Raw genomic sequence first — 27392 nt, forward strand, 5'->3', positions numbered from 1 at the left:
AAGGAGGGACGATCACGTGACTGACTCGTATAGAGCGGAAATGACGCAAAGGCACGATCACGTGGCTGTCTTTACAGCTGACTAGTGCGGAAGTGAGCGAGAAGGACGTGAAATTGTCAGAAATTGCCGGGTCAAAGTCTCTACTCTTGGCTCGTCTGCTCAGCAGCATGTCACCCTCAGATTCTCCGCCCCTACCCTAATGCTGTAGAGGCCGCCATTAGCTCACCTTCTGATCATTTATCTTGTCAGCCATTTCTTCGTTACCACAGTAAGAGCCCATAATCCACACTAAAGTCTGACGGCGGCCATAAGAGGGCCCTTGTACTCTCTGTATGGCCAGTGTAGTTATTACCCTGCAAGACCCAGGGGGATCGGCGCTGACCGTGCGGCTCCATCCACCCAGACCAGGAGGAGAACCCGTCTATAGGGGCGAGCAGATTGGAATCCACAATCCGCCATATTTTACTTGGAAATTCGATGCACAACAACTTTAGTCTTCACAAATTGCATGCGGCTTATTATCTGTGGTCTGGAGCCTCCACACAGTACAGAAAGATGGAGGCAAATATACCACCACTGCTGTCCCTGTGCTTCTTCTTGCCGATGCACTCTGAAACCTTGGGCATCTTCACACATCCCGGCCTAGAGTGCCCATCTTAAGGATGTGGCGCATGCGCCAAGAGCCATAAGTCCCAACCTAGAGGGTCCATGCACAGAAAACCAGCAGTCCCCGGCCTAGAGTGCCCATCTGAAGGACATGGCAAATGCACAAGGACCCAGAAGTCCTGTCCCAGAGTGCCCATCTGTAGGACATGGCGCATGCACAGAGACCCAGAAGTCCTGGCCTAAAGTGCCCATCTGAAGGACGTGGCACATGCACAGGGACAGAGAAGTCCTGGCCTAAAGTGCCCATCTGAAGGACATGGCACATGCACCAAGGACCCAGAAGTCCTGGCCTAGAGTGCAGACAGAAGGACGTGGTGCATGCACAAGGACCCAGAAGTCCTGGCCTAGTGTAACGAGTCCCTGGGTTTCAGAAAGCACACAGTGGTGGTGTGTAAAAAAAAAAAAAGGCTGCAAGTAGAAGAGCATGCGGTGCATGTGAAGATTTGATTTTTTTTATTATTGTGCCAACCCTGTTTGGTTCAGACAGGCCGCATCTGCCATCTTGACAATTCACACGGAGAAAATTGCAAACAACCTGCATTCTGTAGAATATGAATTTGGTCACGTTCATCTGCTTTCATAGCTGGGAAACAGAGCTCAACATCAGAGCTGCACGAGAGGTGAAGGCTACTCCTCGTATACATTGAGGAGTCCTACAATGCACAGGACCACTAGTCCTATAGCAGCTGATGATAGTGATGATGTCATGGTTGACTATTACAGTCCCCCTTTTGTTAAATGACAAAAAGAAAAGGGGGGGGGTGGTACCATGTTAAACATTTGAAAAAACAATGCTCTCAGTGTGAAAAATAAGGTAATCTTGCAGTTATGATACCCTTTAATGGCTAACAAAAAAAAAAACAATGTTACAAAGCAAGCTTTCAGGACTTCTTGGGTCCCTTCCTCAGGCATGGTATAAAAAGTTTCTAAACACAAATATATAAACAAACAGCAAAGAAAAGAGGCGTGGTATAATAAAATAATCTTTAAATAAGCAAACTGAGCTCAGAGAAGGAATCCTTAATTGGATTAGATATGTTTTATAGTCCCAATATCCAAGTCAGATCAGAGACCTGCTGCCCTCAACTTCTTTGGCACAAATTCCTCAGATTCTGTAGTGAGTCATTAATCCTTCTGACAAATTTAATCCTGTGTGGATGGACTCAAAGTTTGTATTCCCAAACCCAGTGATGGTTTTGTGATTTAAAATTGCCTTTTAATGTGACAACTTGCATATTGTTTAGGTTGTGTCCTGGACCACAGAAATGTTTGGCCTCCAGTAAATGTTTTTTTTTTTTATTGTATCTGTAATTGTCTGGCTATAAGACCTCATGCTTGCTCTCAGTTTCTGTCCTGCTTCTCCCACAGAGGCCCCTAATTTGACATATAGACACATATAGCACAGAATTAAGTACGCCACATTGGAAGAAGAACATGTGAATGTCCCAGGAATCTTATAGTCCTGCTGTGTATTGGGAATCTATATCCTGTCTTTGGTCTCCACATGAGTGCAGGTTTTGGAGGTCTTCACATTGGAAGGATAAGTTCCTCTCGGTACATCTGAGGGCACTGAACTTCAGATCATGAGGTTTCATAAAATCTGGAGGTTGCCTGTAGCACAACAAGGGGGGGTCTTTGACTATTGTCTTTAGCCGGTCCTTGTGTAAGATGTGAAGTTTTTCATCAGTTTCTCTTACTGAAGAATCTGAGGAATCTCTGCTCCAATGAAGATGAGGGCATCAGGCCTCTGATCTTACTTGGAAATTGGGATTATAAAACTTTCACATCCCTAATCTAATCCAATTAAGGATTCAGTCTCTGAGCTCAGATTGTTTATTTAAATGTTCATTAATTATACCATGCCTATCTTTTTGTTGTTTGTTTATACGTTTGTGTTTCTTCCGAAACTTATACCATGCCTTAGGCAGGGACCAAAGACATACTGATAGGGAATTTAGATTGTGAGCCCCATCGGGGACAGCGATGATGTGTACAAACTGTAAAGCGCTGCGTAATATGTTAGCGCTATATAAAAATAAAGATTAAGTCCCAAAAGCTTGCTTTGCAACATTTATTTTGTTAGCCATTAAAAGGTATCATGACTACAAGATTATCTTGTAATTCACACTGAGGGCATTATTAGTCCCCAATATGCTTTACCCATTAAAGACCCTAGACTTTTTTTTTTTTGGCACTTTTGATTTTTCCTCCTTTCAAGAGCCATAACACAGCTGTATAACATTTTGAGGGACTAGTTCAGACCTTTTTGATTTGGTCTTATAATGTACAGGGCAGAGGAATAAATTCCAAGTGGGGTGAAATTGTGAAGAGGGGGGGGGGGGGGGGAAATCTGTTTTATTTTTTTACGGTTTGTACTTGCATCAATTGCACGTAAAAATAACCTAGCATTATTCAACTTTTTTTGTGACCAAAAATACAGATGTAAAAAAAAAATATATATATGTGGTTAGCATTTTCTGAGACTTGTAATTCCCCCATTCATGGAGTTAGAGGATTTCTTTATCTTACATGCTGAGCTGTACTTTGGTGCTGGTATTCACTAGAAATGGAACTCTTTAGAATTTTTAAAAAAATTATTTTTGCATCTGGTTTTAAAAAAGCCATATACCCAAATAGGTGAATGGTATCAGTACTGAGGATGACTAGCTAATAGGTGAATGGTATCAGATCCTAGTACTGGTGATGACTAGCTTTGTTTCCCTTTCTATCCTGCGAATATCACAAAGATCACCAAATTGATAAAGCTCAATGGGGATGGATCTATGGAAATGTCGCCATCTATGCATGTCTCACATTACAATTCATCTGAAGGAAAAAGCGACTCCACATCTTTGCTGACATAATAAAATTTATTTCCATTTTCATGCATTACGGCAGCTACAAGAGTAATCATTTGAAACTGAAGGACAAGAGCTTTCTCTGGTCGTACAATGTAGCCTCATTTGTGAAATGAATGAAAAAAATAATCCACAGATACAAAGAAACAAATGGGAGTTAAACAGTTTTTTTCCTTTTAATTTCCAAATTTGCAGCCATGCGTCGACTGCAGAGGATTCTTAGCGATCGGAATTGTTAAATCTGAACACATTTCACCGTTACGTCAAAACAATCTGAAGTCAAAAAACTATATTCTTAGGAAGGAAAACAAAATGCCAAATGAAGCAAAAAAGCATATATTACCATTTTCTTGATTTTATTTTTGGCCCCTCGTACGACTTTCGGAGCTGGAAATAACTACGCTATTGTTCTTCATATCCTGAGGATTGTTGGAATAAAAGAAATTATTTCTAATGTGTCGCTTCGTAATTTACCAGAGAAGTCTCTAACTTTCAGTTCTAGACAGGCTGAACTCTTGATATGCAAAGTTAACAGGTGGCAAGACTCTACCTATCTTCCAAATCCAAAAAAAAAAAGGTACAATATGTGCAAACTTGTATGAGCTCAGCAGTGATAGTCCTCAGCTCATCTCAGACACTTTAAGCAGCAAGGAGAAGCATTCAAGCCTTTACACAAAGACTGAACTATGACTGAGAAATTAACCCTTCCCAGGTAGTCATTAGAATGTAGCTCTTTGGGGTGGGGGGGATGGATCTACCTAGATCTTTGTCGTAAATTGGAAATCTAAATATTAAACAACCATTCACACTAACTTATAATTTTGGAATTACTATTAATCGATGGCCCGAAACATTTTTTTTTCTATTTTTGCTTTAATAAATGTAGACCACAATTACAGTCAGATCGTCCGCCATCAAGACTATTACCGCTTTAATTGCATCAAGTTTGCTTAAATTCTTTGCCTCTGTCACATAACGACGGGCAGTTTCGTTTCTTTGAAACTGGGTGGTATTAGAAGTCGTTTCATGGACCTCTGACGTTCGGTAAGAAGAAAAAAAAAATAAAATAAAAGCCAACGGGCTAATAAAATACTTGGAATTTAAAAAAAAGAAGAAGTTAACGCAGCAAGTGTTACATTCAGGTAAAAAAGAAAAATATGAAAGCATTCGAAAGTAATTCAATACTGGAAAAAAAAAAAAAAGGTTTTAAACTGATATTTTATTAACACGGTAGTTTTCTATGTAACATGTGCTTACACACTCCGAGCGGTCTGCTTAGAATTACGTGTTTATGTACTGGACATGACAGGGTAGCATTGCATGTTTAATAACAAATAAAAAAAAAAAAAAGGAAAAAAAAAAAATTCTTAGGTTTTCGTTACCATAGGCAATTTTGTCCACATCACTTATGAAGCTATTGCCAAATCTTTCCCAAAAGGTCGCAGAATTTGAAAAGGGAATAAAATAAAAATATATGTTGAGGAAGGGAATTCAACAGTGGCATAGCAGAGCTCTCAATATGAGAAAGCTGTCTATGTGGACTTGTCATTTTCTGCTTTATTTTTTGATTAAAAGGGAATAGAGTTCGTCAATGGGATGAAAATAAGAAGGCGATGTGAAGTAGGCTTCCGTAGAGTCAATATCCTCACAGTATTGTGCAGGGTCAAGAGGAGAGCTTAATCCTTTTCTGGAACCAGTTTCAAGACCTTTCCAATTGCAATGGTCTTACCTAGAAGTCACAGCAAGAGAAAGAAGTTACCAACAAAGATCAGTGCAAATCTCAATATTCTACCCAACAGATTTCGCTCCGGAATCCGCCAGAAAAAGCGCTAAATGAGCAACAGAATGAGCATACGCTTTTCTACTATGTGAAAATGACTCGCTGTTCGTAAGCGCAGTCTTTCAAGCGCTTCAGGGTTTTACAGACGTCAAGTGGTTAATAGAAGTGATCTGACATCATGTGTTTTCCATTGTGAAAATTCTTTGTAGTACTTAGGGTTATGGTCATGTTAGGGTTGGAGATTTAAGAAAAAAAAAAAAAAAAAAAGGACGACGATATGACGGCTAGTGTGGAGCACAAGTGCTCGCTACTCGAGTCTTCATCCGTTGCTTTGGTATGTATGGAGTATCAGAGATCCCCGCATATTTTTTTGGGGGGTGTCTAACCAGGGCTGTGGAGTCAGAGCCTATTTTGGTGGAGTCTGAGTCAGTGTCATGGAAATTGAGGAGTCGGAGGTTTGGATTACCGGCTCCACAGCCCTGTGTCTAACAGCAGCAAAACATGGGGGGCATGTACTCATGCACCGATATATATTCGGTGCATACCCAAGCACCTGAGGCAAACTGTAGTAGCAAGCACTTGTGGTCAACACTAATGACATATTCAATATGACAACCTGATATCAAATCCTGTGTTGTGCCTGTGGGTTCAAAATGCTCACTATACCATTGGATAAAATCTTTGAGGGACGTGGTTCCCAAAATGGGGTCACTTGGGGGTTTCAACTGTTTAGGCACATCAGGGGCTTTCCAAACGCGCCATGCGCCCAGAACAGTAGATTTCCCTCACAAATGCGGTATCGGCATACTCAGGAGAAATTGCACAACACATTTTGGGGTCCATTTTCTCTTGAGCCCCTTGTGAAAATAAAAGTTTGGGTTTAAACGTTTTTCACAAAAAAATTACTTAAATGTTAATTTTTTTTCTTCCAGATTGCTTCAGTTCTTGTGAAGCAACTGAAGTGTTAAACTTCTTGAATGTGGTTTTGAGCACCTTGAGGGGTGCAGTTTTTAGAATGGTGTCACTTTCGGGTATTTTCTGTGATATAGACCCCTCAAAGTCACTTCAAATGGAAAAAAAAAAAAAATGGTTTTGCAAATTTTCTTGGAAAAAAAGCGAGAAATTGCTTGTCAACTTTTAACCCTTCTAACTTCCTAAACTAGACGTGAGAAATGTTATTTACCGTGTATAAGCAGAGTTTTTCAGCACATTTTTTGTGCCGATAATGCCCCCCTCGGCTTATACACGAGTCATTGTCCCAGTTTACGGCGGGGGAGGAAAAGCGGCGGAGTAGTGGGGTCAGGGTCACAGGAGGCAGGAGCTGGTGGCTGCGGCTAAAGCCTTTGCCCGCTGCTAAAGAGAAATGAATATTCACTGCACTAGCAATGAATATTCATTTCTTTTATAGCGCGCACAGTTACAGCCTTTGGCTTCCAGCAGCTGCCGGGCCATCACAGGTGCCCGCTAATTAAGGTAATTAATATTCACCTCTCCACTCCCATAGACGAGGAGAGAGGTGAATATTCATTACCTTAATGAGCTGTGACAGGTGATCACCCGGCCACAGGAGCTGCTGGCACCAGTACGAGATGCTGCAAGGGCGCGCAGGGAAGGTAAGTAGGATGTTTTTGTTTTTTTATGCTTTTCTCATGGGGGCGATGCAGACAAGGATGGGAATGAGGAGCCATGCAGACAAGGATGGGAATGAGGAGCCATGCAGACCAGGATGGGAATGAGGAGCCATGCAGACCAGGATGGGAATGAGGAGCCATGCAGACAAGGATGGGAATGAGGAGCCATGCAGACCAGGATGGGAATGAGGAGCCATGCAGACAAGGATGGGAATGAGGAGCCATGCAGACAAGGATGGGAATGAGGAGCCATGCAGACAAGGATGGGAATGAGGAGCCATGCAGACAAGGATGGGAATGAGGAGCCATGCAGACAAGGATGGGAATGAGGAGCCATGCAGACAAGGATGGGAATGAGGAGCCATGCAGACAAGGATGGGAATGAGGAGCCATGCAGACAAGGATGGGAATGAGGAGCCATGCAGACAAGGATGGGAATGAGGAGCCATGCAGACAAGGATGGGAATGAGGAGCCATGCAGACAAGGATGGGAATGAGGAGCCATGCAGACAAGGATGGGAATGAGGAGCCATGCAGACAAGGATGGGAATGAGGAGCCATGCAGACAAGGATGGGAATGAGGAGCCATGCAGACAAGGATGGGAATGAAGAGCCATGCAGACAAGGATGGGAATGAGGAGCCATGCAGACAAGGATGGGAATGAAGAGCCATGCAGACAAGGATGGGAATGAGGAGCCATGCAGACAAGGATGGGAATGAGGAGCCATGCAGACAAGGATGGGAATGAGGAGCCATGCAGACAAGGATGGGAATGAGGAGCCATGCAGACAAGGATGGGAATGAGGAGCCATGCAGACAAGGATGGGAATGAGGAGCCATGCAGACAAGGATGGGAATGAGGAGCCATGCAGACAAGGATGGGAATAAGGAGCCATGCAGACAAGGATGGGAATAAGGAGCCATGCAGACAAGGATGGGAATAAGGAGCCATGCATACCAAAATAGGGATTAGGGGAGAATTCATACCCGGTTTATACTCGAGTCAATAAGTTTTCCCAGTTTTTCGAGGCAAAAATAAGTGCCTCTGCTTATTTTCGGGTCGACATACACGAGTATATACGGTATTAACCATTTTGTGTGACATAACTGATTTAAGGGCACAAAGAATGAAAGTTTGAACATTGCAAAATTTTGGCCAAATTTCCTTTTTTTTTTTTTTTTTTTTCATAAACGCAAGCCATATTGAAGGAATTTTACCACTGTCATGAAGTACAATATGTCACGAACAAAAACACAGTCTCAGAATCAGCGGGATCCGTTTTAGTGTTCCAGAGTTATTACCTCATTAAGTGACAGTGGTCAGAATTGTATAATGTGTCTTGGTCATAAGGTCAAAATTGGCTTAGTCATTAAATGGTTAAATATTTGTTAATGTTTTGAACCTGCAATCTCTTGATCGCCTGTACAATACACCAATACTACAATACTGCAGTCTATGGTATAATTTGCAGCCTTCTATGAAACCTGACAAAAGACTGAACTTGGAGGGGCGGTTGATGAACTCTGAAGTGGCAGATGCCATTTCGAAGGCATTTAAAATGATAAATGTCGCATATTAGGCTCGATACTAAGGGGGTAAACTGTTGTGATCAGGGTTTGCTTCGATCACTGCAGTTAATCTTGGCTACGCCATTTCCATTAAGAGCAGGACAGAGGTGAAACCCAACAGACCACATTAGGAGTCGAATGAGGTCCAACAGTTGCCTTTGGGGTCTGTCATGTGGTGCAAACATTAAAAGGGGTTATCCGATCTAAACGGGTATGTCTCCACTATCTATGTGGCTGCAGACTTATGAATCCCGCCAGAACACGCGCTGCAAGGATTCGGTGGTTTCTGAGCTGGGAACAGTGGTGATGTATGCCTTACACATACTGCCAGCCAGAACCAGTCTATTGGGCGTGGCCTCGTGCCATACATTTATACAGCGCGATGCCGCCCCACGGATGGGGCCTCATACTGTACAAGTTTATGGAGCGAGGCCACAGCCACTAGTCTGGTTCTGCCCGGGAGTAAGTATAACACACATACATCACTGCCGTTCCCGGATCAGAAACCAGCGAATCCTCACAGTGCATGCACTGGGGGGTATTCACCAGTCTGCAGTCACAGAGTGACTACAGATTTGTTAGTTTAGACCGGACAACCCCTTTAACAGCTCCTTAGCCTCTATTCCGTAGTAAAGGAACAGATGTGACGGTCACATCTACGCAAAACAGCAGCCGACAGCTGCTTCCGAGATATAGTGACCACCATAACTACACATCCAGAAATTGCTCAAACATGGCTCGCGTTCTCTTCTGGCCATCTTCATGTCCAAACGTATGGTCAAGCACAGGGAATCTCACCTTCGTCTCGCAAGGTAAATCGGCCCATTTGAGGGAAATCTTTGAATGTTTCAAGGCAGATAGTTCCAGCTGTCCTTAGGCGGGCAATGCATACTTGATCTTGTTTAACAAAGCGGGGTCGCGTCTTGCTTTTTTCCCCTGATTTTTTGTCTACCAAGCAGATTAAGGCCTTTGGAGGGAAGACCAAGAAAATACACCCTTGTTAATTCATGTCCAAGAGGCTGGGGATTGGGCACAGTTTTTGGATGTTGAGGAGAAAAGAATTACTTACGATAATTTCAACTTCTTCAATACATGTATGAATATGCAGTACTGCATTGTAACCAGGACAGATGATTGATTTGTGCTCGATAATCACAATCTGAAAGAATTTAGACAAGATGCAGATTTATTATAGGAGTGTTAGAAAGAATAAAGTGCACTGCAAACACAGGGGAGCCGCGCTGCCGTACCTGGGCATCAAAGGTGCGTCCAGAATGACAAAGGTTGTTTGGGTCGCAGAGAATAAATCCGGGTAGAATTTCCTCCTCTTCTATTCCTTTCAGTCGGAGCTTCAGATTTTCTCCAGGTGCTACCAGCTCAGTTTCTACTTCATCGGAGAGCAAGCTTAGAACTTCAACATTGTGCTTCTACAGAGTACAAAAGAGCAACACAGCAGTGTTAAGCACAGACATCCAGTCTAAGAAGAAGAAATATAAATAAGAAATTTAGAGATGCTGTGCAACTAAATGTAGTGAAAACAGGGAGGATTGGGGGGGGGGGTAACCACTCTGTTTCCCCACCCATTTCTGAGAACTTAGGCCCCGGAATCATCAAGATCAGCTATTTTTCCGGTTGTCTTGATGATGGGGCATGCTGGAGTCAGACGCTTTTTATTCCTGACTCTTAATGAATCAGAAGCATCTGACGAGTGGTGTGCAGCTCATCACTAGTGATGAGCGAGTGGTGCTCGTTACTCGGGTTTTCCGAGCATGCTCAGGTGTTCTCTGAGTATTTTGGGCGTGCTCTTAGATTATGTTTGAGTCCCCGCAGCTGCATGATTTGTGGCTGTTAGACAACCTGAACACATGCAGGGATTGCCTGTTTGTAGGGATTCACATGTATTCAGGCTGTCTAGCAGTCGCAAATCATGCAGCTGCTTGGACACAAACAACCTACGAGCGTGCCCAAAATACGCGGAGAACACCTGAGCATGCTCGGAAAACTCGAGTAACGAGCACACTCCCTCATCACTACACACCACAAGTCCTACTCCAGTCCATGACTAGAGTATGACTTCTGGAGTAAGGAACACCACAGCTTAATTAGATGAGCTGTGGAATCGCACCCTTATCCTGCCCATTTTGGCAGAGCTGGGAGAACCTGGGATAAAAATGCCAAAAGTCGCAACATTTTTGCGCAACTACTAGAAAGAAGTGGCCAGGGGGGGGGGGGGGGGGGGGAAGCAGATCTGAAGATCTTCCATACTATTCTTAAACAGCTATATAAAAGTCAAGCAATTGTGCAAAGGAGGGCTGTTCAGAAATAGTTGGCAAAAGGATTTTTTTTTTTTTTTATTTCCATTCTCTTCATCATCACTTATGCTAAAATATACAAGATTTATTCACGTGCAAAAAGCTGTAAATTTATAGCCTTTCTACACCTTGTTTCTATAAGCACAGAATACATCCAGACATGAAGTTACCTTGTTTGGCATCATGACAAGCTGTTGTCCTTTGCATATTGAGCCGGATTCTAGTTTTCCTAGAACCACTGTCCCCATGTCCTAGAAAAAAAAAAAAAAAAAAAAAAAAGTGTGAATACTCTGAACTATGACAGGACGAGAGACTATTCCTGGTCTGGCAAATAAGCCCCCAATAGGTGTAAGTTCTTGTTGGTCTTTGTGATCAGCCAGCAGTTAACACCATTTAATGACTGTCCTTACATTTTAGCAAAAAAAAAAAAAAATCGACTGGAAAAAAAAAAGAAACATTTCTAGAGGGCAAAATAGTAATAAATAATAAAAACAAAAAGTAAATCCAGACTTTTTTTGGATTTTCTGTACGGTGTTCATTTTGCGGTTAGGTTGACTTAGACATAGGATTTTCTCGGTCAGCAAGACTATGGCAAAAAATTTTCTTTATTTCTTTATTTTTATTAAAAATAAAATTTGCTAAAAGTTCTGTTTGACCAGCTGGAAACCATAAAACCAATTACTAATGGTCATTATAGTGAAAAGTAAAGATTGAAGTAACCTTGTATTTGTCCACAATCGGAAGTCGGACAGGTCCATCATATGATCTGTGGAAGTTTGGCAAGTGATCAAGATATGGAATAAACGGTAACCCTCTGAAAAAAAAGAAAAAAAAAAAAAAAATTACATATATAGTATCACCACATGCATCACAAATAAAAACGATCCAACATGGGACATGTCTAAATGCATAACCTGATATAAAGAAGTAACCCATCCCAATTAACGTCTCAGCGCACTGGAGAGTGAACACATCCTAACTTTACACTTTACGTCACCCGTCTCCTGCCGATAGGGGCTTTGTTGGGGTTACTGCTCTGGACTAGATTCAGATTTTCGCTAGTCAGAAGGCAGAATGAGACATTAAACAATTTATCTGAACGCCTCTTCCATTATTTGGCCTTCTACCGTGTTCCTATTATCTGCTTTCTGCATGGCATACACATTTACTAAAAAGCTAAATCTGCACCAAGTTTGTAGCCACAGTTTAAGTGAAGATTTGTGGGCGACACCGGCTCAGACAGATAATAGGGAGTCAGTCTGGATGAAAAACATTAAAATGTTATTCTCAACATGTGTCTTCACCAGCACACAGCTCTCCGGCCTCTTCACTTTCTTGTTGCTGGCGGCTGGTTACTCCTCCTTCACGAACAGTTCTGGTTCAATAGTTTCATCCTCCTGCTGAGCTTTAGTGTACTATTTTGAAACATTTAGGTCTGTCAGTGCTTGTTCTTAAGTTTACACTATCAGTATATTTACATATAAAAATAGACTCTTTGAAAAGAGGGATTTTTGGTTCTTACCGTAAAATCTCTTTCTTGGAGCCTTCATTGGGGGACACAGGTAACCATGGGTGTATGCTGCTGTCACTAGGAGGCTGACACTATGCAAATAAAAGAAGTAACTCCTCCCCGGCAGTATACACCCTCCGACAGGCACCAGGCAACTCAGTTGGTGCAAAAGCAGTAGTAGGAACAGGTAATATAAAACTCAACCTATGTACCAACCCACAACAACGGCACGTTAGCCAACACGGTACAACTTCAAGGGAGGGTGCTGTGTCCCCCAATGAAGGCTCCAAGAAAGAGATTTTACGGTAAGAACCAAAAATCCCTCTTTCTCGCTTCATTGGGGGACACAGGTAACCATGGGACGTCCCAAAGCAGTCCCTAGGGCGGGTATTCTGCAGAAAAAGAGGAGTCAGGTTGGCCGGTGAGAAACCGCCGCCTGCAGTATCCTCCTACCCAGGCTCGCGTCCGCGGAAGCCTGAGTATGCACCCCGTAGAATTTGACAAAGGTGTGCATGGAAGACCACGTAGCGGCCTTGCAAACCTGCGAGGCCGAAGCTTGGTGACGAACTGCCCAGGAAGCTCCCACTGCCCGGGTAGAGTGAGCCTTCACCCCCGAAGGAGGCTGTTTGTCTTGGACGCGGTATGCCTCCAAAACCGCCGAACGGATCCAACGAGCAATCATGGACTTGGAGGCAGGAAGACCCTTTCGACGCCCATCCGAGACGACGAACAGAGGATCGGCCTGACGAAAAGAGGCAGTTCTGGCGATGTAAATCCGGATAGCCCTGACCACATCCAGCTTGTGAAGGGATTTCTCCAATGGATGAACCGGGGAAGGGCAAAAGGACGGGAGGACAATGTCCTCGTTGATATGAAAAGATGAGACAACTTTCGGTAAGAAGGAAGGAACCGGACGAAGAACCGCCTTGTCTTGATGCAGAACCAGAAAAGGAGAACGGCAGGATAAAGCCGCCAGCTCTGAAACCCTTCTAATGGAGGTGATGGCGATCAAAAAGGCTACCTTCCAGGATAGAAGCGAGAAGGAAATATTCTGAAGCGGCTCAAAGGGCGGCCGCTGCAGGGCATCTAAGACGAGGTTGAGATCCCAAGGCTCAACAGGAGACCGGTAAGGGGGAGCTATATGAGCGACCCCCTGGATGAAGGTCCTCACCTGAGGCAGGGAAGCCAGGTCTCTTTGAAAAAGAATTGATAGAGCGGAGATCTGACCCTTCAAGGTGCTAAGGGAAAGACCCGAATCTAGGCCCGTTTGAAGAAAGCTGAGAAGGGAAGGAAGGGAAAAGGTCATAGGAAACAGATTGTTACCCTGACACCACCGGAAAAAGGCCTTCCAACATCTGTGGTAGACACGCGATGAGGCCGGTTTCCTCGCTCTTATCATAGTCTGGATGACGCTATGAGAAAATAGAATTAGAACTTACCGGTAATTCTCTTTCTAGGAACCTTCCACGACAGCAGTATCGGAGGATGTCTCCCCGCCCTAATAGGGGACAGGAACAGAAAGAGGTTAAATACCCCTCCCCTTCCTGCAACCACCAGTGTTTTTTCTGGACACAGTAGCATATTTAGTTACCACTTAAGTGCAGGAAACAATCAGTATATAAATCAGATAGGGAGGGAAATTAGTGCTGTCGTGGAAGGTTCCTAGAAAGAGAATTACCGGTAAGTTCTAATTCTATTTTCTCTAGTCACCTTCCACGACAGCAGTATCGGAGTAATACCAACCGCTAATTTCTTTAGGGAGGGACAACAGCCTGGAGAACTCGTCTGCCAAACGAAAGGTCCCTATTGAAGTTGAGCCTGTAGTGCCTGGTGAATGTGTGGACTGATGACCAGGTGGCGGCTCTGCAAATCTGCTCTGAAGATGCGCTACCCCTCTCTGCCCAGGAAGTTGAGACTGCACGGGTGGAGTGTGCTTTTAGAGAAGCTGGAGGAGTCAGATTCTGGGATGAATAGGCAAGGCTAATGGCCTGTTTGATCCAATTTGCTATTGTACTTTTGGCTGCCTTCTTGCCTTTATTCCGTCCTGACCACTGGATGAATAGATTTTGATCCACCCTCCAACCTTCTGTCTGTTGAAGGTAGAATAGGACCACTCTGCGGACGTCCAGGGTATGAAAGATCTCTTCTTTTGGGTTAGATGGATTCGGACAGAAAGATGGTAAGATGATTTCTTGATTTCTGTGGAAATCAGAGACCACTTTAGGCATAAAGGAAGGATCCAATTTCAGGATTATGCTGTCCATAGTTACGGTCAGGAATGGTTCCTGGATTGATAAAGCCTGTATCTCCCCTATACGCCTGGCGGTAGTGATGGCCACCAAAAAGACCGTTTTTAGGGTCAGGATTTTTAAGTTGGCGGCTGAGAGGGGTTCAAAGGGATCACTGGTCAGACTGTTCAGGACAAGATTCAAGTCCCACGGAGGGGTGTGGACGAGACGTCTTGGACGGATTCTTGTTGCTGAAGCTATAAACCGTTTGATCCATCGGTGACTTGCCAGATCTTGGTCAAAGAAAGATCCGAGGGCCGACACTTGGACCTTCAGGGTACTTGGTGAGAGTCCCATCTCCAAGCCCTTCTGGAGGAATTGAAGGATTTGAGCAATTTCCGGGTTAAATGGATCTGGTTTGTTCGGAAGACACCATGAAGAAAATTTCTTCCATATTTTCCCATAAATGGCATTAGTGATCGGCTTCCTACTTTTTTGTAGGGTTTCGATCACGTCTTGAGAGAGCCCTCTGGCCTTCAGGATCTCGGCTTCAGAAGCCAGGCTGCTAACTTTAGCTTGTGCAGATCTGGATGAAATAGAGGACCCTGCTGAAGCAGGTCGTGTCTCTGGGGAAGTAGGATTGGACCTTCTAAGCACATGTCTGTTAACGCGTTGAACCAGCCTCTTCCTGGCCACAGTGGGGCTATCAGAATCGTTGGGACTTGTTCTATCCGGACTTTCTGCAATGTTCTGGATAGCAGTGGGATTGGCGGGAAGGCATACGCTAGGGTAAATTCCCAAGGATGTGAAAATGCGTCCAGTCCTTGGGTCTCGTTTGAGATGTTCAGGGAGAAAAAGTTGTCTGACTTTTTGTTCTGTCTGCTGGCGAACAGGTCCACCTCGGGGGTTCCCCACCTCTGGACCAAGGATAGGAATACCTCCTGATTTAGGGACCATTCCCCAGGATGAAAGTCCCTCCTGCTGAGGTAATCCGCCTGGGAATTGTCCAGCCCTTTTATATGTACTGCCGAAATAGACAGGAGGTGTTTCTCTGCCCAGGAAAAAATCCTTCCAGCAGTTAGCTTTAGGCTTGAGTATTTCGTGCCCCCTTGGTGTCGGAGGTAGGCGACAGTGGTCATGTTGTCGGACATCACCCGAACATGGTGACCCTGGATGAGGGCCGATGAGGCTTTTAGCGCCTCCTCCACTGCTTTTAACTCTCTCAGATTTGAGGAGCTGCGTCTCATCTCTAGGGACCATAGACCCTGAAAGTGTGATTTCTCGATCACCGCACCCCAACCTCTCTGACTTGCATCTGTTGTAAGTACTCGGAGAGGGGTCTGATCCCAGCTGACTCCCCGCTGTAAGTTTCGGGGGTTCCGCCACCATGAGAGGGAGGATCTTACATGAGTAGGAAGAGGAATTCTTCTGGATAAAGCCATCTGGTGTCCTCTTGAATACGACAGGATGTGAGATTGGAGAGTCCTTGTATGGGCCTGGGCCCAGGAGACTGCCTGGATGCATGATGTTAGAGAACCCAGGATTGACATAGAGTCTCTCAGAGTTGGGAATTTCTGGTCTCTGAATTTGGAGATTTTGTGGACCAGATCTATCCGACGGTCCCTGGGTAAGAAGGACATTCTCTTTTCTGAGTCCAGCAGAATTCCTAGAAATTTCTTCTGGGGAGATGGCCGGAGATCTGATTTCGCCAGATTTGGAATCCACCCGAGAGACGTTAAGATGCTGAGAACCCTCGCCACGTCTTGATTGAGGCGAGAAGCTGATGGAGCAATAAGGAGGAAGTCGTCTAAGTATGGAATGACGCAGATCCCCTGTTGTCGTATAAAGATTATCACTTCCAGCATGATCTTGGTGAAGACCCGTGGAGCTGATGATACTCCGAAGGGAAGGACGTTGAACTGGTAATGGCTGATCCGTTTGTTTTGGGAAATGGCGAACCTGAGGAACCTCCTGTGGTCTGGGTGGATTGGCACATGGTAGTATGCGTCCCTCAGGTCCAATGTGGCCATTACCCAGTTCTGTCCAATCAGCGGGATTGCTGATCTGATAGATTCCATTTTGAATCTTCGATATCTTATCACCTGATTCAGAGGTTTGAGGTTTACGATAATACGGTGTTTCCCTGAGGGTTTCTTCACCAGAAAGAGATGGGAATAATGGCCTTCTCCTTTTTCCCGATGTGGTACGTGGGAAATCACTTTCTCTCGGAGCAGACTTAGAATATCCGACCTCAGAGCCTCCTGAAGTTTTGGAGATTGTGGAGAAGTGATTGTTAGATGGTGAGGAGGAGGACTCTCGAATTCCAATTTTAGGCCATCCTGTATGGTACGCAGGACCCACTGATCCCTGGTGATCTCCTGCCACCTGGGGAGAAAATTCGAGAGTCGACCCCCGACCTGAAAGCAGTCATTGTTTTTCAGAGGGCTGCTGGGGCTGGGGAACCATGATGTTTCTGGTTTTCCCACCTTTAGGGTAGCTCCATCGCCCCGTTTTGCCTTTTCCCCTATAGTTCTGTTGGGGTGGTTGTTCCCGGGGGGGACGAAAAAACCGCTTCCTCGGGTTCCGTTGTTCTGGGAGAACCTTCTTTTTGTCTGAAGCCTTGTCCAGGATGTCGTCCAAGGCTGGTCCAAAGACATGATGGCCCTGGAAAGGGATACCACAAAGTTTGGACTTTGAGGTAACATCTCCCCCCCAAGATTTAAGCCACAGGGCCCTCCTTGCGGAGTTTGTAAGGACAGCGGATCTAGCGGCTACCCGTACTGATTCCGCTGAAGCGTCCGCGAGGAATCCGGATGCTTTTTGGAGCAAGGGGAGAGAATTAAGGATGTCCTCCCTGGATGTACCTTGTATGAGGTGGTTCTCTAAGGTACGAAGCCAGATAACCAATGATCTGGCCACACATGTTGAGGCCACGTTGGATTTTAATAAGTTAGTTGAGGTGTCCCAAGATCTCCTCAGTAAGCTCTCAGTCTTACGATCCATAGGATCTTTAAGTTGGGAGGAGTCTTCGAAGGGTAGGGCCGTTTTCTTAGTGACCCTTGACACCTGAACATCCACCTTGGGCATATCAAATAAAGAACAATCTCCCTCCAGAGGAAAGCGATTTTTGAACTCGGATGGAACGTTCAGTCCCTTTTCTGGCAGGCTCCACTCCTGGAGGATAATGTTCTCTATGTTTTCATGTATGGGGAATCCTTTTACCGATTTAGGTTTCAGACCCCCGAACATATCGTCCTGCACAGAATGGTCCTCTACCTCCTCTTCTACCCCCATGGTGCCCCTCACCATGGAAATTAACTCCTCCAAATCTTCAGATGAGAAGAGGTACTTCCTACTATCCGATCTGGGAGCAGGAGTAGACGTAGAACCCTCTTTCTCCCAGCTGTACTCTGAATCCGAGGTATGTATCTCGCCTGAGTCAGAGTCTGAGGCTACCCGGCCCACTTTCCTTTTCTTGGGAGGGGGAGGCTGCGGAGTCGGAGGGGGAGGCTGCGGAGTCGGGGCTCGAGAGAAGGTCGCCATAGAGGACTGAACCTCCTCCCTAATGAGGGTTCTGATACTATCCATTAAAGAAGGCTGTTCGCTACGCAGCACTTCGTCTGTGCATGGTTGGCAGAGCTTCTTAGTGTATGCTGAGGGGAGCTTGACTGAACAAGTACCACACTTGCGGCTGGGCTTCCTAGTGCCAGTGACCTTGTCTCCCTGAAACGAGAGAGAAAGGTGGACTGAGCCGCTACACTTTTTACAGAATGGACAGCAAGGGACATCATCCCACTACTTACAGTAGAGGGGTGCACGCTGGGCTCTGCAGTAGCAGAGTGAGGGGGTTTGTCACCGTCCATAACGCTAGAGGTGCAGTCACCGACCGACGTCTCACTAGGAGGGCTCCCCAGTCAAGAATAAATAGTCTTACCGAGATTCCAGCGAGTTTGGTGCTCCTCCCTCGAAAAATGTCCCTGGGGGGGGGGGTCTGAGACGCCCGCCTTGGCCGCCGCTGCTGTTCCCCATGTTCAGGACGCCGGCCGGCGCGCGCCAAGCTCCAGTTCAAACAACCCCGCAGCAGCGTGGTGAGAGGAGGAAGCCGGGGAGCTACAGGAGGACCCCGGAGCACTACACCGCTCTGCATTACCACCCGAAGGTGGCGCAGGAAGAGCGGGTGGGGGTCCCAAGTCACGCGGGGACCGCGGAGATGGGAGCAGTCTGGAGGCGGAGGAGGAGACGGAGCTCTCGACCGCGACTGCCCGGCTGACAGGTAACTAGTGCTCTCGTTCGCCGGCCACGGCAGCACTATCGGAAACCTCTTCATGCCCCATAGGGGACAGGAAAAACACTGGTGGTTGCAGGAAGGGGAGGGGTATTTAACCTCTTTCTGTTCCTGTCCCCTATTAGGGCGGGGAGACATCCTCCGATACTGCTGTCGTGGAAGGTGACTAGAGAAAAACCCGCGTTCTTCAGGACCGCGGCCTCAACGGCCATACCGTTAAATTCAGCGACCGAGAATTCGGGTGGGAGAGAGGCCTCTGTGAAAGAAGGTCCGGAAGATCCGGAAGTCTCCACGGAACATCCGATAACATGTTTATCAGCTCTGCGTACCAGGCTCTGCGAGGCCAATCTGGAGCTACCAAGAGTACAGGGACCCCTTCCGACTTGATCTTCTTTACGACCCTTGGGATCAGAGGGAGAGGCGGGAACAGATAGGGCATCCGGAACTGGGCCCAAGAGATCACGAGAGCGTCGCATCCGACGGCCATCGGGTCCCGAGACCTGGCGACGTACTGGGGAACTTTGTGGTTTGCCCGGGAGGCCATCAGGTCGACGTCCGGAACGCCCCACCGCTGGCAAATCTGGCTGAAGATTGCTGGAAGAAGAGACCACTCGCCCGCCACGATGCCCTGGCGACTTAGAAAGTCGGCCTCCCAATTGTCCACTCCTGGGATGTGGACGGCTGACAGAGAGGGAACATGACCCTCCGCCCAGCGGAAAATTTTTGCTACTTCCGCCATGACTTGACTGCTGCGAGTCCCCCCTTGGTGATTTATGTATGCCACGGCCGTGGCGTTGTCCGACTGAATGCGGACCGGCGTTCCCGAAAGGAAAGACTCCCAGCGGATGAGGGCTAGGAAGATGGCTCTGATTTCCAAGAGGTTGATCGAGAGGCACGCCTCTTGAGCAGTCCAGCGGCCCTGGGCTGTGAGGTGGAGAAAGACCGCTCCCCAACCTTGGAGACGGGCGTCGGTGGTAATCACCTGCCAGTGGGGGGTTAAAAATGACCTCCCGCGCAGAATGGAGGTGGACAGCGTCCACCAAGAGAGAGACTGTCTCGCCCTGGGGGAGAGGCGAAACGGACGGTCCAGGGAAAGCGGGTTCCTGTCCCAGGCAGACAGAAGAGCCAGCTGGAGGGGACGAGAGTGGAACTGAGCATAGGGGACCGCTTCCATAGAAGCGACCATTCTCCCCAGAACTCTCATGGCTAGACGAAGGGACAGAGGACTCGGACCCTTTAGCGATCTGACACCCCGACGAAGAGAAAGAAACTTCTCCTTGGGAAGGAAGACCTGAGCCCGAAAGGTATCGAATTCCATGCCTAGGAACTCCAGCCGTTGGGTTGGAATCAAGGAAGATTTCTGGTAGTTGATCAACCAGCCTAGGCGAACTAAGGTGTCCAGAGTAAGATGGAGGCTCTGGCTGCAATCCCCCTGGGATGAGCCCTTGATCAATAGGTCGTCGAGGTATGGGATTACCAGAATCCCTTTTGAACGCAGGATGGCCATGACAGCTGCCATGACCTTCGTAAAGACCCTGGGAGCAGATGCCAGCCCGAAGGGGAGGGCAGTGAACTGGTAATGATGCTCCCTGATCGCGAATCGGAGGAACCTCTGATGCTGCACGCAAATAGGAATGTGAAGGTACGCATCCCGAATGTCCACTGAGCACAGAAACTCTCCCGGCTCCATGGACGCGATCACCGAGCGCAGAGATTCCATTTTGAAGTGTTGAATCCGAAGGTGGCGGTTCAATCGTTTGAGATCCAGAATCGGACGGAGAGAGCAGTCCTTTTTTGGAACCACGAACAGGTTTGAATAAAACCCGGAAAACCGCTGACGAAAAGGCACCGGCACTACGACTCCCGAGGCGAGGAGCGAATCGACGGCTTGGAGAAGCCCTGGGAGATGAAAGGGCTTTTTGGGAGGACGAGAGAGCATGAAACGTCTTCCTGGGGGCGAAGAAAACTCTATTTTGTAGCCTGACGTGACGATCTCCCTGACCCAGGCGTCGTCGACTACTGAAAGCCAAACCTCTGAGAATAGAAGAAGGCGGCCTCCCACCCTGGAAGGAGTTCCAGGTGGGGGCGACCCGTCATTTATTAGAAAACCTGCGGCCCCGAGATCCCGATGGTTTTGCGGGGTGGCTCTTGGCTCTCCAGCGTGGCGGAGGCCGGAAAGAAGGTTTTCTTCGGTCCCCTTGTGAGGAGGAACGGTCCTGGACGGGGTTTCCTGAAGAGGCAAAAGACCGAAAGGGACGAAAGGACTGGGGACCCCTCCTGTTGAAGGGACGTTTCGGCTTGGACTGGGGTAAGGAGGTACTCTTACCGCCAGTAGCGTCCGAGATCATTTGATCTAGCTGCGAGCCGAAGAGTCTGGAGCCCTGGAAGGGCAGACCCGTGAGCGATTTCTTAGATGCGGGGTCAGCGTTCCACGCCTTTAACCAAAGAATCCGGCGAATGGCGACAATGTTGCCATTAGCCCTGGTAGAACAGGCCGCTGCATCAAGGGAGGCATTCATCAGGTATTTTCCTGCCAGTGAAATCTGATCCGCTAATTCAGACAGTTCTTCAGCAGGAGCAGAGGCCGAAATGCCCCTGCGCAGGGTCTTGGCCCAGGCTGAAACAGCCTTGGCTACCCATGACGAGGCGAAACTAGGGCAAAGGGAGGCTCCGGAGGCCTCAAATGCTGATTTTGCTAGCGCCTCGATTTGTCTGTCCGAGGGGTCCTTAAGGGAAGCCGCGTCCGGAATAGACAGAACTGTCTGTGAGGATAGCCTGGACACAGGCCGGTCGACCTTAGGAGACTCGGACCACTTGGAGACCAGGTCGGAGTGAAAAGGGTATAACACATCAAGCAGTTTCCTGCCTGGGAAACGCTTGCCAGGGTTTTCCCAGTGAGTGGCGGTAGTGTTGTCAAACTCCTTGTGATTAGGGAAAACCCTAGAGGGACGTTTAATCCGTTTAAAAGCAACGGAGACGTCCTGAGAGCTTGCCTCATCCTCCTTAAGATCAAGCGTCTGAATGATAGCTGAGATAAGGCTATCAACCATGTCTTGTGTTCCGGAAGTCTGATCTGCATCCGAGTCAGATTCCGACTGAGAGGTGACATCAGACCCGAGGTCCGCCTGTGAGGAAGGGGAACGGGCAGATAGGGGAATCCCGATGTGGTCCGGTGAACTGGAGAAGGATCTAGATAAAGTCCGTTTTCTGTCTCTTTTGTCCGGTCTGCCTCTGTGAGAGTCTAGGACAGGTGCGGGCGAATCGCCGTGAGGCGTTCGTGGCACTGGTGGCATTAGAGAGAAGCGGGATGCGTTCAAGTGCCTGGACCAGGGACTGAGAAACCTTAGTCAGGTCGGACACAGATTGAGACATAGCAACAGCCCACTCCGGGGGAGGGGGGGTGCACTCATCCCGGGACCCTGAAGCTTCCAGGGGAGCTGACATGGTGGGAGGAACGCAGGACGGGCAGAAAGGAGAAGGCTGACCTGAAACCCACTTTTTCTTACAGTGAGCGCAGGCGTAATGGATGGCCGTAGGGGCAAAGGCCGGGGTGGGGTCGGACATAGGTGAATATTACCTTGTCCCCAGAGAATACTGCCAGGTAGAGTAGAAGGTAGCGCTGAGCCTGGTGAAAGACAGCGGTAACCGCAGGTGCCTGTGTTCCCCCGAGAAATCCTGTGTCCTACGCGATGTGCAGACGCTGACTCGCTGACAGGAAGCAGGAGAAAAGAGCGCGGAGAAAGTGCGACGCTGTGGGCGTGCACAGGATCGAAGGGGGGAAAGAAAGGAACGCCCCCTGTAAAACTGAAAGTAATCCGGCTGCTATACCGTCGACCGCCACAAGAGGGCGCTCAAGCGGCAAGAAAGGGAAAAGCCGGGAGACGCTGCACATCCCGGCCGCAGTAATTCCGGCCACCACCAGAGGGCGCTCAAGCGCTAAGAAAGGGAAAAATAAACTGTGAGGCAGAGAGAAATGGTGGGCGAACGGGCCTGCAAGTTTGAATAAGGAGGGGGAAAAGATGCCAGCCTTCCTGCTCCCATTCTATGCAGCCCACTTCCCTGTCAGATGCACCCCTATGGTAAGAGGGGATCACCGCTGCGCAGGGTATTGGTGGGGAATTTTGTTGATTGAAGATTCCCTACCTGCAGATGAGGAAGCATCAGGATCCCTGGTAGATATAAGGTCCTGGAAGTAGTCCTCCTTCCCGCGCCACGACTCTCCGGCGCAGAAGACGGCGTCGACCCCTGAACAGGGGGAGAGGGTCACTGGATGTGACCGCCGTCTTCCTCTCAGCCCGCTCCGAGGAGAGGGATGAGGAGTGGAAACGGGCAGGACTGGCCACCGAGGAAAGAGTCACCCTGAACACCCGAATGGGTGACAGGGGACAGAGTCCTGCCCAGCGGGTCCGAGAGGGTGCGATGTGGGTGATACCACACTGCTCTCTCGGTCGCTCAAAGTGGGGAAAACAGGGTGAGAAAACTGCACCCTGTTACCCTGAAGAAAGCATCTGAAAAAGAAAGGGGAAATGATTAAAAACAAACAACAAATCCCTGTAAAAGAAATGCGGATCTGGGGTTAGATCCAGGTCCGCCTCCTACAGACACTAAGCAAAAACTGAGTTGCCTGGTGCCTGTCGGAGGGTGTATACTGCCGGGGAGGAGTTACTTCTTTTATTTGCATAGTGTCAGCCTCCTAGTGACAACAGCATACACCCATGGTTACCTGTGTCCCCCAATGAAGCGAGAAAGAAAAGCACACGCTTCGGGAAAGCGAGAGCCGCTTCGGGAAAGCGAGAGCCGCTTCGGGAAAGCGAGAGCCGCTTCGGGAAAGCGAGAGCCGCTTCGGGAAAGCGAGAGCCGCTTCGGGAAAGCGAGAGCCGCTTCGGGAAAGCGAGAGCCGCTTCGGGAAAGCGAGAGCCGCTTCGGGAAAGCGAGAGCCGCTTCGGGAAAGCGAGAGCCGCTTCGGGAAAGCGAGAGCCGCTTCGGGAAAGCGAGAGCCGCTTCGGGAAAGCGAGAGCGAAAGCGAGAGCCGCTTCGGGAAAGCGAGAGCCGAGATTAGGAGCAAGGCTGCGGAAGCAGTTACAGCTGGGAGTTGAGGGCTTATGATTTTTTGGGACCGACAGCATTAGTTCCAGGCTAGAAGCTAACTGGGAGGAGGAGGTGAGCTGTTAAATGCTGTATAGAATTGGCTGTAGAGAGCTGACTGGTATCTCAGGAGTTAACTCAGTAGCTGTGTAAATAGGACCATGCTCTAGTGGTCAATCTCCTTGCCATTGAGCTATAAACTATGATACAAAAACCTTTCATTGCAGGAGGACGACTGTAGATATAAGAACACCAAAAAAAAAAAAATTGGAAGTCAGGCCGCACCCTAAATTAATAACGTCTCTATGGACAACAGGGTGCCCGTCCACACCAGGGGATCCATCCCAGTATAAAGTCCAAATGCAAAAGAAGAAACGGACAGCACCACAGCAATTGTGACAGAACAGCTTACGTGTTTATTCTGCCATCTGCAACGTTTCAGTCCTGAGACCTTGCTTGATAAAGGTCTCAGGACCGAAACGTTGCAGATGGCAGAATAAACACGTAAGCTGTTCTGTCACAATTGCTGTGGTGCTGTCCGTTTCATCTTTTGCATGTAGATATAAGAAGTCAACTGCAAACTTGCTGATTACATACTAAGTATACTAATTTCATCACAGGAGCCCCTACAGCTTGGAGTAATGAGCCATATGCACTCACTGTGCCAATTTCATAGCACTTCTATGTGGTACGCCCTTAGGTAAAAGGGGGGAACAACAACAATAAACCCTCCTTATGGAAATGGTAGATGGAAGTCAATAGGGCCCCACAGAGTGATGTGGCTACCTGTGCAACAGCCCTGTACACATAAGAGGTTATGACCAGTCTGTGTGTTTTAACACTTACATGTACCATGGGCAGGAGTCCACTGGTTCCTTCAAATTGGCACCAGTCAGACCAGAACATGGCATAAAGTGAATATCTTTTTTAGGGTTGAAACCAACTTTCTTCAAGAAGGGTACAAGTTTCTCTTTACATTCTTCATATCTGTAAAATAAAGAAACAAGTTTTAAAACTGCAGTTTAAAAGGAAACAATGAGAACATTAATACAAGTCTATAGAGTCAGATTCTATTCTACATGAATGTTGCCCTACAATGTGCAGCTTGTTATACCTGTATTGCACAAGCAAATACCACTATGAATGTACGAAGTGATACGGGAGTTTTTTTCATTTCTCCTCCTAAAACAGTCTGTGTCACGAATGTAAAAATCTGACTTGGGCTCGTGTTCACCCCATTTTTCCTACAAGGGTGTGGCAGCAATCTACATCTCCTGAATGAATACCCCCCATAGGATTCCCGTTAGTTTTTCTAGATACTAGGCACTTTATAAGCACTGAGGCACCTCTTGCTCTATGGACCATTTAGCAATATGAACCTCAATGTGTTTAATTTTTTTTTCCCCCCTTAACAAGTACATTCACCCGATTACATATTATTGCGAAAAGAAACACATTGGGATTTTTTTTCTGGGGTATACATCATGAGACCTACACTTGGGTACTGCCCTTGTTACGGCGGGAGCACATGCAGAGGGCACACAGTCTGAACCAAGTGCTCAAGATTATCGAGGAACTCACCTGGATGTGATGCCCCGTAATGCTCAAATGGGCGAGGTCGACAATTTTTGCACTGACACCTCATATCTATATTTGGTCCTATTAGTTGCCATACAGGGTTCAGTTAGCCCCATTGTGGGCCAAGGATCTTTCCCTATTTGACCAGGTTGATTTGTGCCCTTTGCATTTGTTTTGTGGCCCTGCTGAATCCTAGATAGGGCTGAGCCAGCCTTATCATGGTCTAGGGCTCTTCCTTTGACCAGGGTGATTTGTGCATTTTATCTTATTAAACGTTAATTTAAAGAATCTTTCTAAACTATATAATAATATACCCATTACATACAAGGGCAATAATCAATTATGAAACCACAGCCACCTGCCCAATATTGTGTAGACTTCTTAACTGTGATTTTAACTGTACAGTGTGTACATACATACAGCACTCCATGTCTACCCTGTAAAGTTGGGCATTTAAAGGGGATTGTTTTACCTTCAGAACTTTGAGAACGCGTGAGAATGAATGTTTGAAATAAAAAAAAAAAATAATAAAAAAAAATGATATGTCGGCACACAACCAGTGTTCTGTTTAATGGGGGCTGGCTAATTTGCTTGTTTCAATAGCAGTCAGCCCACCTTTAGTCTATACATAACAAACAAATCTCAAAAAAGGTCTCATTAAAAAATATTTACATTATTGGGTATAGTTTTATGTACCTGTCATTGCTCCAGTTTACTGTTGGATCATCCATTTTATTAATAAGAACTATCAGATGCTTTACGCCAGCTGTTTTTGCCAACATGGCATGCTCTCTTGTCTGTCCACCTTTTTCGAATCCGGTTTCAAATTCTCCTTTACGAGCAGATATTACCTGTGGTCAAGAAAAAAAAAAAAAGTTAGTATTAAAAAAAAAAAAAAAAAAAAAAAAATCAGGTCCTATTTATTTAGTACATAATTACATCAGGTTGTAACAAAACAGAAAATTTAATATTTTAATTAACACGAGATCTGACCGGACATAGTCCCAATTACATTTAAAAGGTTTTGGGAATTAAAAGAACCTTGACTATGTTTAAACTACACAGGGGACTAAAGATAAGCATGTTTACCAGACCTCAGTCCACACAGCACTAGGATCTTTTGGGCGACGTGCCTGTGTCTAAAGAGTAGAATATATAGCATACCAGCACAGCCAAATCCGCTTGTGAGGCTCCCCCAATCATGTTGGGCACAAAGCTCTTGTGGCCAGGGGCATCAAGGATAGTGAAGTGTTTCTTCTCAGTTTCAAAGTAGGCACGACCAACTTCTACAGTTTTACCCTTGTCTCGTTCCTCTTGGTTAGTGTCTAAAGCCCATGAGAGGTACCTGATGGTAAAGTGTAGATATTAATACAGCTCAAAATAAGCAAATGGGTGCCAGACAGACGCTGGTATACTGTACCGGCAATCCGGACACCACTCACCAGGTTTCTCTGTTCTTTTCTTTTGCTTCCCTTTCGTATTTCTCAAGTGTTCTTTTGTCCACCATACCGGTTAAATACCTAAAAAATAAAAGTAACAATGATTGACTGTAAAACCTGATAAACCAGTCCTCTCTGCAGCAGTAACCTCAAGGTCGCAAGATGGTGAACTACAACTTCCAACAACTGTTGAATATCTGTCAAGGCTTGTGGAACGTTGCGGTCTGAGCTGGAGACCCATGCCTTGCAGAGCGAGAATATTGATAGATTGGAACTTAATGATTCAGTAGTTTACTTACATAATCTGCCCACCAATCGTTGATTTCCCAGCATCTGGTTAAAAAAAAAAAAAAAAAACATATATAAGACTATAGATGTGATCATATGCTGTAGAGTTTTATTATGAGGTTTCATTAAACTTGGGAGACAATTTTGATAACTTAATCTACA

The 27392-nt window shown here is 46.6% G+C and overlaps 1 protein-coding gene across 1 annotated transcript in view; it reads right to left on the minus strand.

Annotated features, from left to right (window-relative positions):
* Nucleotides 1-3517: 3517 nt before the first annotated feature.
* GSPT1 (G1 to S phase transition 1) overlaps nt 3518-27392 on the minus strand; it is a 47493-nt gene continuing 23618 nt past the window's right edge. The window contains exons 5-15 of the mRNA XM_077275147.1: nt 27242-27275; nt 26946-27023; nt 26668-26848; nt 26200-26354; nt 24772-24912; nt 11538-11631; nt 10988-11068; nt 9756-9932; nt 9575-9664; nt 9304-9472; nt 3518-5253 (exon numbers count right to left, since the gene is read on the minus strand). Of these exons, the coding sequence (XP_077131262.1) occupies nt 5201-5253; nt 9304-9472; nt 9575-9664; nt 9756-9932; nt 10988-11068; nt 11538-11631; nt 24772-24912; nt 26200-26354; nt 26668-26848; nt 26946-27023; nt 27242-27275 (1253 nt within the window). The 3' untranslated portion in view covers nt 3518-5200. The remainder of the gene's footprint in view (nt 5254-9303; nt 9473-9574; nt 9665-9755; nt 9933-10987; nt 11069-11537; nt 11632-24771; nt 24913-26199; nt 26355-26667; nt 26849-26945; nt 27024-27241; nt 27276-27392) is intronic.

Source organism: Ranitomeya variabilis, chromosome 7 (assembly GCF_051348905.1).
Source record: "Ranitomeya variabilis isolate aRanVar5 chromosome 7, aRanVar5.hap1, whole genome shotgun sequence".
Taxonomy (NCBI): domain Eukaryota; kingdom Metazoa; phylum Chordata; class Amphibia; order Anura; family Dendrobatidae; genus Ranitomeya; species Ranitomeya variabilis.